At 36.5% G+C, this 18734-nt stretch overlaps 1 protein-coding gene across 4 annotated transcripts in view; it reads left to right on the top strand.

Annotated features, from left to right (window-relative positions):
* Window positions 1-18734, top strand: part of FARP2 (FERM, ARH/RhoGEF and pleckstrin domain protein 2) — a 132708-nt gene that overhangs the window by 81908 nt on the left and 32066 nt on the right. For all 4 annotated transcript variants that reach the window (XM_060242107.1, XM_060242108.1, XM_060242106.1 and 1 more), the window contains exons 13-14: window positions 829-1081; window positions 17120-17283. In XM_060242107.1, the coding sequence (XP_060098090.1) occupies window positions 829-1081; window positions 17120-17283 (417 nt within the window). The remainder of the gene's footprint in view (window positions 1-828; window positions 1082-17119; window positions 17284-18734) is intronic.

Below are 18734 nucleotides of genomic sequence, written 5' to 3'. Positions count from 1 at the left end.
CCAGAATTAAACTATTTAAATGGTAAAATGGAATAGAAATAAGGGCTTTGGAGGTTTTTAAACAGAGACTGGATGACCATCTGACAGCAATGCTGATTTTGTGAATTTAGGCAGATTATGAGAAGGAGGGTGGGAAGGGCTGCACCAGTTCTTAGTTCTCATTGCCCTTTCTTACATTCCATGGGAAATGCTGATTGCCACTTTGGAATTGGGAAGCAATTTTTCTCCAGGCCAGTTGGCCAGGGATCCTGGAGGGTTTTTTTTGCCATTTTCTGGACATAGAACTTGGGTCATGGGTGGGTGACCCAATTTCCTGCATTGTACAGGGGTTTGGATTAGATAACCCTGGAGGTCCCCTCAAACATTATGATTCTAAGAGTATGCAGTGTTTCTGCTTATAGAGATTATTTTAATTAACATAAGGGAAAGTGGTGAAAGGAGGCTTACTGTGTGAAAACTCTGTGCTTGGGAATGGATGGTATAACCAGATTTGCTGCTGAACTTGTTGCCTACTTATCTAAATGTGATTCCAAGTAGTCTTAGCCATTTGAATGGATACTTAGATGCATTTGCTTGAAGTAGTTGCCATAATGTATTTAGCTGTGGATTTACCCAGTGGTGACAATAAATCTCAATATACTCCCTATTGGGTTATACTAGACATTTTAAATTTTAGATTTGTTTTTTACAAAGCATATGTTATGATCCTCTCAATAAAATATCTCAATTTACTCACATAATACAAATTTACTTGACAATTCAAGCACATGTTTAGATGTGTGCTAAAATAGTTTCTCTAGTAACAATCTCTCTTTTTTTCCCTTTCAGAGTGTCTCTTTTACAGAAGGATTAAAAGCCCCAGTGCCTAATGCATGTACATATGCCTCCTTCCATTCGGATAATATATTATCCACAAATACTCCAAGTGTGCCCACTTTCACAGAGAACAACCCTTTCTTTGTGGAATCCAGAATATCAAATACAAGAAGCTCAACATCAGAAGGAAATAGTGGGCCATCAGAAGAAACTGGGAAGAAAGTGGCACAGCAACCTGGATCACCAGTACTCCAGACATTCCAAGGTGTTGGGTTTTGTAATATTGCAGGAAACTACAGCCCGACTTGTCCAGGGGTTGAGAGTGGCTATGATTTAGTTGTAGCAGTAGAGAAGTGTGACAAAGTAAATAGGATAAATTGTAAAAATGACAATGATGAGGATGACATTACCATGGGTGTGCCCATAGCAGCTGGAGAGCATCAGCTCCAGGGTAGAGGTGTCCCATTTGCAAAACTGGTTAGTTCCCAGCTGCAGGTTTCTGAGGAGTTCATTGATGATGATCCAGCAGAAATTTCCTTTTTTGCTGGAGGATCTGAAGCATTTTCTTATTTGTATGATGGTTTAGATTTACAGGAATCGGATCTCTCTCAGGCTCTCTCTAGACATCTCTCAGGCTCTCCTGCTTTAACTAAAGAAAATCTTCAACAAAACATGGTATCTTCTCAGTCAAGTCCTGACAGGTATTCCATAGAAGCAGTAGATATGAACATGGAAGATGAGTTTGGATTTGAAGGAGAAAGTGATTTCAATGGGAATGAGCAACCATCAGATACTTCAGAATTATTTGAAGTTAAAGCTCAGGCAAGCAGAATGCAGAGTCTTCTAAGTCCTTCTGAAACTAGTTCATTAATAAACAACCGTTCTGAAAGTAGCTCTCTCAACAATTTGGCATTAAATGGTACATCATTTTTGCACACGTACAGTTCAGCTAATCATTCTGAAGCTAGTTCCATGGTGAACTTTCCAGCATATTCAGTTCGCTCTGAATCCAGCTCAGCCTTTCAGTTCACTGACATTATTGACCAGCTGGAACAATTGAGCTATCCACCTACCGCTACAGAAGATTCTAGCAGTACTGATGACTCATGGGATTCTGAAACTGCAGCCCCATTAGACATAAATCTCTTTTTTAGCAATCCCTTTGCTCAAGCCACTGGAGAGAATTTCACTCTTGATTTTCATAATAATCTGAAGAATCTTGTCCAAGAAGACAAAGCAGAAAAAACACATACAAGCCATTAAGATTTTGATTAATTTGGCACATTCACCTATGCTGTCTAAAATCAGGATTTAAAATGGACATTGAATAAAGATAGTTTCTGACCTGATTTGTTCCTATGGCTGGATTTCAAACTTAACTCTAGATGCTCCCCCAAAAGGTATAATAGATAAGTTTAATTAGTTGGAGGACATTCCATGATATATACAATCCACTATTATTTTGCTAAAATATAATATTATAAATTTGTTTGTCTCTTACGGTAGCTAGCATATCTGTACTAAAGGGTGATATACTGCAGCTGACTTTCATTTTCATCAGGCTTGGTTGAATTTAGACTGACATAGAGTTGTCACTGAAATATTTCCAGTCTATGCAAAACAATTAAAACAACTTTGCTGTATGCCCCCAAGGATGAAAATGGAGATGACATTTTAGAGAATCTATGTACATACTCCTGCAAGCAGGTTATCACTGTGAATTCTGAAAGAAGGCACATTTTGCAAATAGCACTCAATTTACTATCTTTGCAGCTTTGGTGTGGTAAAGTTTTTGAGATGATTTTTGAGAAGGCACTTGACTCATTACTATGTTTTTCTCAGAGGTTTTATTGTAATATAATCAATCACACAACAGATAAAAAGATTGTTTAGGAGAAATGCTGGAGGAAAATGTTGCAGTTTTTATTTTTAAGTGCTGTTTTCGAGGAAGTGACCTTATGAATGTTAGAAGAATGTGAACGTGCACAAGTCTCTAGTTGGAAGATGGTGTGTAACATGACTCTTATTTAAGATGGTATGGAAGACCATGTTATGGTAGAGAATTAGCAAATTTGTCTAGTTTCCTGATACGTATAAGAGATCCATTTTCTAAGTCTTTTGACTTAAATTTCTATTATATTAATCTGCTTAGTGACTTGGATCTCATCTAGAATTTGTGTGTGTGTGTGTGTGACTTTTCTCAGTCCTCCCTTCCCTAGGGAGCCTTTTGGGCTGCTGTGGGCTGGACAATAGGCTAAAATCATCTTCACCCTTGTTTGTGCAGAAATTCTAGGTGGGTTCTAAGCCAATGTATTGTTCAAGGTAATGGAAGGATTACCTTTGGACTACCTGTTAATTTAGTTTGTATTCTGCTCCATTTGAGCCTTTCTATTGACTTCATTTGTTTTGGCTACCAGTTTTTACAATAGCTGGAATGTCTGTAATGACATTTCAGAAGTGGTGCCTTAAATAATATAATATGTACTACAGAGGACAAGGTTTGGGTGTTGTGTTTTTTGAAAAAGAATCCAAATTAGATTACTCTTTTGGTCAGGGATGGGTCAGTTAAGTTGGAAGGGAGGGCATCAAAGGTTTGAAGAAGTCTTTAAACTTTGCTAAGGGCAATGGTAGGATACATGGTAGGTCACAATCTACTAACATATAGATCATGCAGATAGCTCTTGTGGCTAAATAATATATTGAGATGATTTGGCATGTGAGTGTTCAAATTTAGGATAGAATTTTCAGAAAGGCCTGAAAATACTGACCTCTGTTAACTTTCTGAAAGGTTTTTCAAAGGATCATTTTTACTGATAGCTGTTGTGTGTTTTTTTTTAAAGAGCAAAGTCTTTTTAAAAAAATTATGTATTTTTAAAGCAACCCCACTTTTCCTTATTATCTTTAAAATCCTTAAGTGCCTTTTAAAACAAAAGTTACATTTTTATTAACATATCAAGTTTATGACATCTCCAGTAAGAAGTAGATCTCATATTTTGGATATGTTTGTTATTCTTAGAACTTGATTAAAATCACTTTTTGCAATATTTTAACCCTTGTCAATCTCAAGCTGTGAAACAAAAATTTGGACTGACACGTTGCTGAAAGAAAATATATTGGATAAAGTTTCCTACTCTGTGGTGGTTCTTAATAATTTGGCATTTGAAAGGCAGTGGGCAATAAAACAGTGGACTGAGATGCTGTTAAGAAACCAAGGGTTCAGACTTTCTGTCTGGACATCAGAGAAGGTTATGAATTTATTAATCATATAGAAAAATCTATTTATAGGAGAGGGCAAGAGAAGTCTTTTCCTTTCTATTGATTACCTTTTCTTAGAAAGCTGTAATCCAACATTTGGCCTGTCTCAGATAAGTTACAGAAGCCATTATTTGTTCATCGTAATAGATCTGTGCAATAGAGAATTTTACCAAGTTTTTAACTTTTTGTATCAACATACAGTAGCAAATACAGAATTGCTGGTAGCAAATTAATTTAACCTGTAAATCTTGGCTTGGCATTCCAGTCTTGTTTTAATACTGTTCACGTGAATAGCAGAGTACATACAGTAAGTGACCAGTGATCTCTTGTCTGTCAGTGAGACTGGGTGAAAGAGATGAATGATACTTACGTAATGGCTACTTACTTTCATAGTGGCAGCAATATCTATATAATTGTATAATATCTATACAATGAGAAAGTATTCGATTGCACTTTATGGTACAGAGGGAGATAGTATGAAATATCTAACTGATTTTAATAAAGATGTACTCACAGCAGTCAGTATTTTGACCCATCTAAAAACATAAGAAATCATTCAGATTTGAGGGTGTAGTTACTGGATGCGAATGATGAAATAGAGGTGAGTGTTGTGTGTGAACACATACACTTTTGCAGAATCAACTATTTGTAATTTGTGGAGATATAACCTTGGTATAATTAAAAATGTCACTTGTTTAAGTAATCTGACTGCATATTAATCACTTATATTTTATCATTTGCCTTAAATAACGAGCTCTTTCATTCAGATTCATTTTTAAAGTGTTTAATTAATCTTTACAATGACATTCCTGTCACATGCATTCTGTATAGGTAATGTGTGTATACTAAGCCCTTAAGGCATTAGCTAATTACCTTTTGGTAGTTCATTCCCATTATTGTCATTTTACAAACTCCCACATTACTCGCTGTTTAACATAACCCCCAATATATGCTGCATATAATTTATTCAATATGCATGCATAATGTGATTTTTTTTCAGTTCTTTGCTTATCTTAAGATGTAGTATAAATTGATCACTTTTGTTTGTGGAATATTAAAGGGTTCATCCACGTAATTAAAAGCATTCCCTATATTTTCAATCTGTGGTTCACTGGTACTTCATATCAATGTAGGGGATATCTCAATTACCATTTGTAATTTTACCATTGATTGTATAATCATAGCTTCAGCTATGTCAGGCACATCACCCAAAAATATGGATTCTCTGTATTCATATACTGCAGACGATTGCCTTCAGAATTTATTGGACATATATTTTCAAATTAGTTTAAATTACTTGTGTCTTGGTATGGGCAGCAACTTAACAAAATTGGTGCAGATATATTCAGGAAATAGCTACAGTTCTGGGAGCTGTAATTTCTTATACATCTTTTTGATTATGATCATTCTAATACATTAAATGTTTAAATTAGTTGTTTTATACACTTTTGTTTTCTGTTCAAATTTGTACTAATTCTAAATATTAAAATTGTTTATACAATAAAACAAGGAAGTATTTTATATGAACAAAAATATATGCGCTTAGCTTTTATTTTCTTACTTATAGAACCCCACCTCCAATATCTGTTTATGGTATGGTTAGGCTGCTTTTTCATGATTAGCTATTTAATGTTTAGAAAAGTTGCCATTTTTATTCAAACCACTTGTCATGAACTATAACTGAGATTTTTTGAACCAGTCTTCTCTGTGATAGGGCATTATTTTCAGTTAGTGGAACAAATTCCTATGGATTTCTTCCACTAACTGTAACACCTTCCTCTAACACAAGAGGTTATTTTGCTAGCAGAACTAAATCCATAGGATCAGTGAAGGAAACATCTCACTTTTTAGGCTGAATCTGCCTAAGTTATATTATGTTACCTTGCACTAATTACAAATATTTTAATGTTGCTAAAAATAAGAAAAATCAAAGATGCTAGTTTGTGTATGATGCTAAATTAACACAAACCAGTAACATTTTAAGTACCAGACTAAATAAGGCAGATGGTTGGATCCAAAAGTGTTATTCCATGAGGAGAGGATTTTGAATCCAACCCAATAAACTCCACATTGCTGGGTAGTGAATTGCCAAGGAGAATTCTGTTCTTAGAGCTTTAATAACTTTATATTGTGTGTCATGCTTAAGCTTTTTTTAGGTTAATTAGAATAAATGAAGATGTGTGAGAAAAAAGTACAAACAGGCAGGAAGAATTCCTACTTTGTCCTGACTTACCTTTATAGGTAAAATAATTTATACTTCCATGTGGAAATATACAGGTAAGTGTAAAGATGTCTTAAAATTATTATGACTTAACTGAAATGGGAGTAGTACTTCTTTCTTTCTCCTGCAAAACCTACCCTCTCTCTTTAGATGGGTCTTTTTCAGTGAGTGTGTGTCTCTTGTGTGTGTGTGTTTGTTTTTTATGTGAGAACAATCCAAAGAGAATATTTCTGGACACAAAATCAGGCATCTTAAACACACACACACCTGCTATTCAGGCTGTAGCAACCACACTCCCTTGTGGCCTCTTTGTAACCTTATACTGACACCTTTTTACTTTGAAATCCACAGCCACTGCCTGTTTGACAAAACTAGCTATGTGATTATAATTGTCAGATACAGGTTAATGACAACATCAAAAGTCAACAGCTGTTATTCTGAATTAGGTTTGTTTGTCCTTAGTGTAATTACCAACCAGACAAATTTGGTTACATGATGACATATTACTCTGGTGGCTAATTGTTATTATAAAATAATACTAAAACAGTTGCTTGGATCTAGGCTATCATTTTTGCAGACACAAGGATTTCCACCAACGGAATGCAAATTTCTTGCCTCCCCCTCCTGGGGCAGCTGGAAATTCCCCCCCCCCAAAAAAATCCTGTTTCTGGGACTGCCATGGGAGGGGGAGATGGGGAAATTGCATTGTGTGGGTGGAGATGTTTGCACCTGTGGAAACGCTAGTTTGGAATCAAGGCATCAGTTGAGTTGTAAACTCCAGCGAATGTTCATAAAAAAGCTAAGCCTGTGGAGTCTTCCATGTAATGAAGAAATCATTTTGTGTCAGATACATTGAATAGGGAAAGTTCAAGTGAGCCTTTAACATTTTCTTCAGATTTCCATAATATAGCAAGTTTTTCAAAAAGGTAAGAACACCCTAACAAAGTGTTTGCTGTACTTAGCAGGGAGTGATTGGGTTATTAAAGCAACTTTTGAGCGAGTTGAACCAATGGGACCATGTGGCACTGTTGTAGGGACCACAGCTACAATGACAATGGGTGACTTGGTTCTGTTTGCTTCTGGTCATCAGTGGTCTCTCCTGGGCAGCATCCTGCCAAGAATTTCCTAGTAAGTTAAAAGGCCAGTCAACCCTTGGTGCCTAGTTAAATTATCTATTTGAGGCCAGTGAATGTTTGTAGCCATCTCTGTCCTGGCAGTGTAGTAGTAGTGGTAATCGTTAAATTTTAACTTCTCACTGTTTTTACAGCTTAAGTCATAAGCAGTAAACCTTCATCTCATGGGAGGAGAAACTAAAATTTAGTTATCATGTAACTTAATAACAGCTTCCAAAATTTTCACTACACACAAAGTGGTTTGTTTATCTTTATCTCTGAATAGCAAGGATGGGTTTCGCTTCTGGGGAAAGGATAATGGGGAGATCAATTCAGTCCTTGGTTCTGAGAATTTAGGACAATAAAAAATATGTGGTCAACAGATTCAATCATGTTGCTGCCACAGTTGCAGAGTCTATCTGAGTATGGAATTCCACTGAATCTTCCTAGCATCACTGCTAAAGGTAGAACATTCAGGTGCGCTAGCCCTTCTATACTCTGGAGTAATTAACTCAGATAATTTGGCATTTTTGTTGGAGGGAGAATGCCAACTGAAAAGGATGAGCATGCTCTGTGGGCTCTGATCAGTGTGCTCTCATAATCAAACCCCCTAAGATGTCTTCTAGTGAGCTGGGTCAGTTCTTGTTGTTTCCATCGCATTCTCATTGTTTCCATCGCATCCTGGGGAATACCCAGGCATGACAATTTGTGATCCAGTAGTCTATCCCAGTCACTTATGTGTTGGGCCAACTTAACTAGTCCAAGGAAACTTGATCCAGATTTGATTTTAGTATCTTAAATTTCAGGTTAAATGCTCTTCCCCAGACCTTTGCTTCAAAGGACATCTCCCCAACATCGACTCTCAGAGCTATTCCAGAAACACACTGAGGGACTCCTAAAATATTGTGCAGGAATCTTAGTAGTGGTTTATCAATTTTGTATTATAATGGTCCATTCCAGACCCTGAAAGCATATAGCATCTGCCTAATAATAATAGAACAAAGTTGGAGTCCAGTAGCACCACCAACAAGTTTTATTCAGAATGTAAGCTTTTATGTGCATGCACACTTTGTCAGGCAATGAAATGGGGTACAGTGAGCACTGCTACATATAGCAGGTGGGCAGTGATTAAGCATGCAAAGTAGTACAAAATTAGAATCCAATGGCAAAATAGTGAAATTAACACAGTGAAAGAAATTGAAAGTGAAATTAACAAATTGAAAGAAGTTTGGTCTGGATAGCATTTGCCTGTACTCCATTTCATTGTCTGAGAAAAGTGTGCATGGACATGAAAGCTTCCATTCTGAATAAAACTGTTGGTCTTAAAGGTGCTACTGGGCTCCAACTTTGTTCTGTTGCTTCTGACCAACATGGGCACACACCTGGATCTAATAATAATAATACATCATAATGCTTCATTACCATGTGCTTGTCAGCTAAAATGTTTTTGTTTTGAATGGCAAGTCAATGGCTAAAGGAATAATCTAGTTATTTGAACATCGCTTTCCCCCCAAGAATTAATTATAGTAAAAAAATATAGGTAGGTTCTTACCAACCCATTTAATATAATTAGCTATCTATGCATATTGAATTAATTTTTTTCTTATTTTTAATTTCAAAGAAGCACCCAGGACACTGTAAAATAACAGTGTGAATTGCCATATGTGGCAGTCTATTTTATCTTTTAGTAAAATTCTGTCACCAAATGTCCATGCTTATGTGGCTGACTGTTTGGTATTGAAGAAAGTGGTTTGTCCTATATGGTTAAGTGTATTCTGACATTTTAAAAAAAGAAATAGTATGTGGAGCTACTTGGTTGAAACTCTGTGATTAAAGAACTTGGTATACTCTCTGGAGATACAATTCCACACAGAATACCAGTTATAATCATATTATCAAGAACCTTCTCTATTTTAGGTTACACAGGGAACTAAAAGACACACAAGTTTTCCACACAATAATAAGCTTCTGTAATTTGCTGCTGCAGTTACTAATACAGCACAGTGATGACAGGCCTTACACATAGCTGGTTCCCCCTGTAGTTGTTGTTGGTTTTGCCAGTAATAATTTAATAGCATTTTAGTGACATACTATTATATTAAAATTTGCTCTGGGTTCTCTGAGTTCCCAGTTTTCCTTTAAAAATAAAACCCTCTAGTGCATTTTGTTGCAGAGATGTGCTTTATTTCCATATATCTCTGCAAGGAAAGAGGGTACAGGTTTGTTTTTAAATTTTTAATTAAAGGTATGAATTTATAGAACCTGATGCCCATTTTGGTATAATGATATATCACTATAATGCTATTAAATTGCCAATTATAAAAAGAAATATCCTTACGGTAGGGAGAGGAAATTGGCTACTGTGGGTGCTGTGTGGGTAGGGCTACAACAATCTGAACTTTTCCAATCCTGTGGCAGCCACCCAGGCTTTGCTGTGATCTTTCCCAAAGCTTTGGAGTAAAGCGTGTTTGAGAAAGATACGTGAAAAGGCAGGGAAATCGTGGGAGGGTACACAAATGCATCATGATGCTGTGAGGAAGCAAGAAAAAGCACACTTCCCAACAGCATTGAGCTCAAGGCAAATAAAACTGTGTGGGGAACACAGTTATCTCTTCATAGTGTAAAATTACCTTCAAAAGCATTTCACTGTCTTGGTGTCCTCTGCTTTAAGGACCTTTCTCTGTAGGCTTTTGATATTTTGCCACCACGTTGAAGAACTGTATGAATGCACTGAACTGGAACACCTATAATTATAGATAAAGTAGCTACATCTTAATATTTTTTATTCATACCACATTGTTATTTTAGTTTTCTAAAGTGTGTTAACATGTATCACTTTGGTGAGAAAATCAGAAGAATGAGATTATTGTTGCATTATTTTGCTAAAGAATGTAACCACAATGCCTGATTTTTTTTCTCTTCCTCTCAGTGATGTCTATATGATCATTAGAAGTGTGCTGTTCATTTATGTGTCATGGTTCTTTGCTAGCACTGATTCCTTTTTGATGTATGCCTTCAACTATACAGAAGGAGCATGAAACGTCATCAATTACCTTTCATGATAAAGACTAGGAACTTTAATAGGAATTGACTGTGACATCTACATGAAACAAATTTAGTGCTAGAAATAGGCAGTAAGTTCTGGGTTATTCTTTATAGTAAAGTTGCAGGTGATGGGGAGGGAATCTTGACATTAGTGGGTTTTTTATCTTTTGTACACATACTTTAATGTACAACAATATTAGGGCTAAATAATTTGAGACTCTTTACAATTTGAGGGAAAATTTAGATTAGAAGGTAAATCCTGGCACTCGCCTTAGCCAGGCATGGACATACTTAGTTCAGCAGAGCAATAGAATACAGCATGTTACCTCTTTTCAAGTCCTCCAAACTTAAACCCTTAGTACCATATTAAAGCTTTGGGATTTTTTAATGTCTAGCTCAAGCTTTAGTGTTGAAGTTTGAGTTTTGTTGTGAATGGTAGATGGGCTTCTTAGAACGTTTACAGTTTTGACAGTACTGAATCTAAGTTACTGAATCTAAGTTTCTGTTTTCAGTCAAGTGAACAATGATGATTAGTATTTAAATTTTTAAAGTTATTTCAAAGCATATTACATAATGCAATCATCCTTTGAAACGTTACATAAAAGGCTACTAATGTCTTCCACATGACCATAGATTAAGATGGGTAGCTGTGTTAGTCTGTCTGTAACAGTAGAAAAGAGTAAGAGTCCAGTGGCACCTTAAAAGACTTAACAAAATTTGTGGTAGGGTATGAGCTTTCATGAGTCGCTCACTTCTTCAAATGAAGAAGCTCATACCCTACCACACACTTTGTTAATCTTTAAGGTGCTATTGGACTCTTATTCTTTCCGTATAGGTGGTAACACTGAGAGAAAGTGCCTTGTGTAAAGTCATGAAGTTAAGTCCATGGTTGAACTAGGTTGGAGCCAGAGACTTACAATTCATGCAGTTCACCACAACATTACAGCAATATTTGGTTGGGTCTATAGTTACAATTCAGGCAAAAATTTTGGAAGAAACTTAAAAGATGACAAAAATAGCAGATTTCTGAATTTGTGCCCCCCCCTCACACACACACACACACAAACACATATGATGAAGAGCCAGAGTTCATGGATTCAGATTGGTTAAGAAGATCACAATGACTGTCTGTTGCAGTCACATTAGAAGATAAGGGCTAGTACTGATTTGTCCATTGAGTGGTTTTAGAAGGTTGAATGGTATAAATAAACAGGAATATCAGAACTGTGCACTAAGTATAGTTCTAAAAAAAACTGCATGGTTTTGCATTGTGAGGATTTTTTTTAAAAAAACATGATGGCTGCATCTATATAGCAACTATTCTCCATGTAGCTCTCATAGCTACTGTGAATGCAAAGGCACCAACAGTGGCAACAGAGCACCCACACTACAGTTTTTCCTGGATTTTCCCTACCTCAGCCCCAATGGCAGCTGCCCCTCACACCATAGGGATTTTTCCTTAGAGTTTTTATAAATCAATAGTTGCTATGCTGCTTATAGCATCATAATGACCTATTGCAACGATCAACTGATTTCCCTTTAATTCCCACCTTTCATTTTGTTTTTAAAAAGTCTCTAGCCCTTTTTGTTATGGAGATTCCTTTCCCCTTATATTTCAGCAGTGAAGAAAGTTAGAAACTTTGAAAAAATGAAAGGTGGGAAAGTAGTAGATTGTGGTAACAGATTGTAATAACATAATGTTGTAATGATCGAGCAACTGCCCATTTTTTAAAAAAAACAAAACAAAATGGTGGCAGGGAAATGGCAGCTACAGGCCAAGGCAAGGGAAATAGTGCAAATGTCAATAGGACTTTAAAACTGCACACCTTCCTGTCCACATGGTGTACAAATATATTTGTCCTCTTTCCAAAAAGATTTATCAAGCAAGGGGAAAACCCTTAAAGGAGATTAGGGTGCCTATGCCAACCCCCTCCCCCAACAGTTTGATTGCCAAAGTGGAGCAAAAGTTCCACTGCTAGTAACATCCACTGCTAAAGGTGTGAGACACGTATTGTTACAAAAAACAAAACAAAACCCACACACACAACAAAAGAACAATTTGAAAATCCCACCCCATTGGTGGGACTCTGTGAAACATCTGATATATGCTAAAAACAGGAAAATAATAGAAAATGGATTCCTGCACAAAATAGTGTGTTAAAATACTTAATGTAAGGCAAACCTCTCAGCTGTTCTGGAGGAAGTTGTTCATATTTGCAACTTTGGATTCTGAGTTTGTTTTGGTATTAGGCTATGTGTGGGTTTAGAATGCTTGTTCTTTGTGTGTGTTTTTCCCCCAGAAGCTATAACATTTCTTTTTGAAAGAAGAGATTGTAAATATACTGTAAACAGCTACATAGCCTTCTGTTTTCAGCAGCAACTAGTGATTGTGGGTGCATCATTTTACGGCACATTAAGGGGACTTGTTTAATCTTTTAATTTTATTAGTCATTTTAAAAATTAAGGCTTTGTTAAAAAATAAGGGCAAAATGTTTGCAATGCATGGCTTGTGCAAAGCTCTGCATCCTTTTCAGTTATATTTATCTCCATACTGTTATTTAGCTTAAGTAGGTTCAGAGTTGGCCCTGCGGTGAAATCTCAACATAGTATCTAGCTGGGTGTTCACTGATGGTGACTCTGGGGAGTAATTTTGAAGTCCAGACCTTCATTGCTGTATATTTTAATGTATTTATACAAATTGCCAGTTTATCAGTTTCTAATGAAAAATGACATGACTAAGCATTTGAAAGCACCAGTACAAAAAATTACAAAATGACATTTTCTAAACATCCTTGTAACCTGTAGAATACAAGGCTGTTAATCTGTGGTACTGATGAAATTTTTCTCCGAAGGAAAATATTAATTTCATATTATGAAGTAGCTTAATGAGGAAATGCTTACTGAGGTATAACTCTTGTCAGAATAACCCTGATTCTTTGTTACTTTTTACTTGCTAATAGGTGCATCTGTAAAATGAATTGTTAAAGCTATACATTGTTTAAATTATATAGATAACAGAAAGTGTCACCAATGCATAGCTACATGAAATTCCTACTTTGAAGTACTATTCTCTCTTTGTGAAAGCACAAGAGCTTGACTTAGAGGCAAAGGAAGTGCAGTTTTCATATGCTCTGAAGATCTTTGCAGACAGAAAAAAAAAGAACATTGCATCATGTTGTAAACTTGGAGTTGGAAATTTGAAGACCAGACACTAGTCTTTACAGCCTCCATTATACCTTCACATCCTGTCACTTTTAGCTAAGACTCCAAACACACAGTTCATGTGTCCCCCTCTGCCTGGAATGGAATATCAGTTCTATCATAACTGTAGAGGTGGTCTCCTCATTAAAATTTTGTCATCTTGCTTCAGTTTCTGTCTCTGCTCAGGCATGTGGTATCTTACAGTAGCTAACTGATTCTGAGAACAAACATTTTAATCAAGACAAACTTTACTTTTCCTTGCTGACTTGAATGAGCTGTCATAACCATTTCAATTTTTGTATCCTATCCACTCCTTTCAACTCCATTGTTTTATTTGCTCCAGCTTCCAGCATCCTTCCAGACCCAGTTCATGGTGCTGTAGTTGACCTTTAAAGCCCCATACAGACTGGGACCTTAAGGATAACCTACTCACATATAAACATACATAATCATCTTCAGGAGATGTGCTTCAAGTGCCCCCATAATCTGAGGCTAGAGGGTAGTAACTCAAGAAAGCCTGCTTTCTTTGCCTTGGCTTCTGTCATTGTCTTCTGCTGGCAAGTGAAGACTCTTTCATCTGGTATTATCTGATTGACTCTGCTCATGTTTGTTTTAACTTTTTTTTTTTACATACATGTTTTTAAATTTGATTTTAATGCCACCTTGAGGGCCCTAATTGGGCAGAGAGTTGGGCTACAAATGTTTTTGCTTGCTTAAATAAAAATAACAAAATTTGAGTCCAGTGGCACCTTAAAAGCCAAGAAAGTTTTATTCAAGGTGTAAGCTTTTTTGTGCACAAAATTACCAGTCCATGCATATAAGTAGAAGGTGAGCAATAAATTAGTATACAAAGATGGTTAATATATTCAAGGACCAAACGGAAATAACAGGCTTAGTTTATATGGTTATCATTAGCTTTGGTTTAATTCCAGGGGAAAATATAGTGAAAGTAATAAATATGTCAGAATTCCATATTTTTCCATATGTTTTAAGCAAACATCCAAATCTCAGTGAAGGGGTGATGTGTACTACAGTTTTCAGCAGCAAAACGTCTTTCACTAATGTACATGCTGGAGAAGGAGATTCTTCTTGCCACTGAGTTTCCTGTGGCTACATCTTCAGAGTCCTACCTCTATATATCTCACCCATGTATGCATAAAGAAAAGACAACTTTGTCCTGTAAATTCCAAACAGCATCTGCGTGATTCATTGTTTTTAACCATGAGGAGAAACTAATTCTATGTTTAAAAGAAAAGTATAGACCCTTGCAATAGCAGTAACAAACTGTTACTCATTTTACAAACATTGATTCCTTTTCTTTATATTAAACTTGTACGTTAAAGCAAATTCCCTGTAAACTGCTTTCCTTGCAAGGAACAAATGCCAATAAATTCTTGCAGTGGAATTTATTAAAAAGTTGGACCGGGGAAAAACTGCATGAACTGAAGTAGCAGTTTGGCTGAACGATGTTAATAGTTAACTTCATCTCTGATGTTCTGAATCTCTTCCAGGTGACTAAGTGTAACAGTGTTTAGCTTCCCAAGTTAGTCAGTGTGAACATATGCGCTCCAGTTTCCTCCCCCTTTCATATTGCCTCCCCCTTTCCATCCTGCCTTCATGAATTTTTAAAAAGCTTTGCTTCCTGAGTCAAAAGTACAGCAATCAGTTCCTTTTGATAATGTAGAGCAAAAGGGCTGCAACTAGTTCTCCAGCTTTCTTCTCTGCTTTAAAATAATATAGGGAAAGTACTGTATGTCTGTTATTTGTGCCACAGGATCACTTTGGGTGGACGTTTCAAGACAGTTTGCAGCTTTTAAAAGCATTTTAAATAGGCCACTTGCAAGAATACATAATGTTGGACAAAGCACAAAGGTTAATGTTGTTTTGCAGAGACTGCATAGAATGGAATTTGGAGTGGGAGTGGCCATAGATCTGTGGGAGCATTTTGTATTGTCAGTTCAGGAGCCATCTGTAGTGCTGCTCTCTGCAGACTGCTTTACCGTGGGAATGAATGAGAGATTCCTGGGGGGAGGGGGATTCCACATTATATAAATTAAAGAACCTTTAAAACAGCAGGTATTCTGTTTGGAAAGTGGACAATTAGATTTAACAGCCTGTGTAGAGGCTTGGGGCAATATGGTTCAATGTGCAAGCAGCACTGTGCTGCTGATTCCCTGCTTGTACAAGGCATTCTAGCCCTGTTCACAAGTTACAGTGAATGCCTATATAGTCCATGTACAGCATACGTTTGGTTTTTCTTTATACACATGTGGAGTAATTTTCATGTCATATTCAACGCATGTATGGCTGACTGTGAGATTTAAACTTCACATTTACCCGGTGCTAATCCTCATTTTAATTTCTAAAAAGAATGAACATTGGTTCTTTCTCACAAACAAATGTATGCACATATGTGCACAATGTACATGCATTCACGGTAACATGTGAACAGGACTCTTGTAATCTCAGTTTCCTGTATATGAAACAAAACAGAGTCTTATTCTGAAAAACTAATGTTAAATGTAAGACACCTCCTGTCATTCTGGAGAATTGAGCTCTAAGGTGCTACTGAACTTGAATTTTGTTCTCCTATCTACTGAATGGCTCTTACTTGTTCAAAATTGTAATTGTTTTTGCTTGTTTCAGAGGATCAGTTAGGAGAAACTGAACATTTTCCCTAGCTTGGAACTGTAATCATGCTAAAATATTGTCTGTCAGTCCCCCACCCCCTCTGAGATTCTTGCTACATGACAATTATCTGGTTTCTGTGGCCTATTCAGACACACCCTGAATGCTACTTGACAGATGAGAGAACTGTCTCCACCCGTTTAATGATGCAATATGGTTTCAAGGCAAAGGAAAAATTACATGTAGGGTGGATGGTGGAGCACAAAATTGTTTTAAATGCTTTTAGAGTCAGGAAGGGAATGCATTCTGTGGTATCTAATTATTGAACATATTTTCTGTTTCTGAAGTCAGCTGTTCTCCAAATTCAAACAACCTTCCCATTCATGTCTTATAGTTTCTGTTTTTATTCAAGAGTATTCTATACCCTATCTGCCGAAAAGGGATAACACAAATTATAAAACTATAATTCCTAAAGCATTATGTTGTGGTTCTGATGTATTCCATATGGCACAGGGATTTTTGGTAATATCTACATCATCCATTTGTTCAAAAATCTTTAACTTTCTATTATCTATTACAATTTTATTTTTCCAATTTTATTGTTTATTTTAGCTTATTCTATGCTTTGACAAATGATGTACACCACCCTGAGCCCTTCAGAGGAGGTCTGTCTATAAATTTTCACAACTCCTTGCTTGTTTTGAGATCCAGTAAAGCATATCTCTTTGTGAAGACTACTTTTATTCTTTGCAAGTGCAGATGTGGATCTGCTATATAACTATTGAAATACTAAAAGCAAATCTTTCTCTTCCCCAACTTTCCTTTTTAATGTGATACTTAGGCCCTCAGCTGTCATCTTTCACAACGAAAAACCCAATAACCTTGAACGCTCAATTTCATGTGAATGTAAATACAGCTGCCCAAGGCTCATCTCCTCTTTTGAGCCCTGTCCTGAGTGATGTGGGTGGTGCCAGGGCGGAAGAGGAGGAGGAAGCAAGACGCAAGGTAAGGAAGGCAGAAAGAAGAGAGAGATTGTTGACTCTGTTTATGATGTGATTCTTAGGTTCTATGCTGTATATTTCTAATTAAACCTTATGGTGCCCCTGCTGTAAACGATGCCATCTGAAAGTGTCACGCTATACAGCTTTGCCAATAATGTATTTGTAGTAAAATAAATACACAGCACTTTGTAAGTAGCTTAAACTGCTAAAAGGAGCAAGTCCTCTTTGTTCGACCAGTTTCCTTTCTAGTCAGAAATTTATTAAATGTCCTCATTTATCTGCAAGACATCGGTGTTCCTCTTTCATGGAGAACAGGTGCAACTATTAAAACATCAGATCTAATTAAAGAAAATATAAGAAGACTCAGCCCTTTGTTATAACTCATGGGTGCTGCTAGTTTGATGATTCACCCTACACCTCTTTTACTGCTTATCTTTACACAGCACCTTTCTTGAGGGGCTGGTGGGGAGTTGTCTCTCTTATCAAGAAAGTGTAGCTCATGCCTTTGGCAAGTTTTACCCATTAAGAGCAATTCTGATTAGGAAAGTATGATGAATGGTGAAACCATACGGAACAAAACACAAAGTCCTGAAATTATACATCAAAATAAGAGGAGCATTAGCCTTCCAACTAAAGAGTCTTCTTCCCCCCTGCATCACATCACCATTTTAAGTACAACTGCAGAAAGTTTTCAGTTCTGCTACACTTGACAAAATCAAAAAATATCTAGGACTGACCTTTTTTTGTTATTGTTCCCCGAACATTAAGAAATTGTGTGTATGTCTATGTGTGTGTGAATTAATCTTGTAGTATGATGCGGAGTTGTGGTCTAGTGCCTTATCTGAGATTAAAAAGCTTCCAGTCATGTCACTTCTGTGACTGGAAGCCACAAGCCACATGTTACTTCTGTTTCCATCATGCAAAATGTGGCTAAGAAACGGAAATCTCAAATCAGTGTGCATCTGCACAAGCAATATCAGAGAAACACATATACTGTTTTCCATTTCACATAGTTATAGCACCATTTATTCCTGAGGCCTTTTTCCTCCTCGTTCCCACACAGAAGAGGGAAGGTAGAAGGCTATGTTGCACCTGGTGAATAAGGAAGCCTTCATGAAGTGGTCCAAAAAGTGGCAACTGAATGCAGTCTTGGCCATATGGTTCCTATCAGCATGGCATAGCATGAATAATGATATAATTCTTCTCAGTCTTGGGATGTGGATGAGAGTGTGCATTCCCATTTGCTGTTTAGAACCACTGTGAACATTTATTACTGTGTCTACTGTTTGATCAAGATGAATACTATATTTCAAGTTACTAGCCCTAGATATGGTTTGTTATTTAAAAAATTTATTAGCCACCTTACTATCTTAGAGGAATTCAAGGTAGTTTACAGTATAAATGGCAATAAAACAAAAATCAAATGCATAAATCCACTAATTTAAAATCAATAGT

This window comes from Heteronotia binoei, chromosome 6 (assembly GCF_032191835.1).
Source record: "Heteronotia binoei isolate CCM8104 ecotype False Entrance Well chromosome 6, APGP_CSIRO_Hbin_v1, whole genome shotgun sequence".
NCBI lineage: Eukaryota > Metazoa > Chordata > Lepidosauria > Squamata > Gekkonidae > Heteronotia > Heteronotia binoei.
Note: the sequence above shows the minus strand (reverse complement) of the source record. Positions and strands in the feature narration are given on the sequence as shown.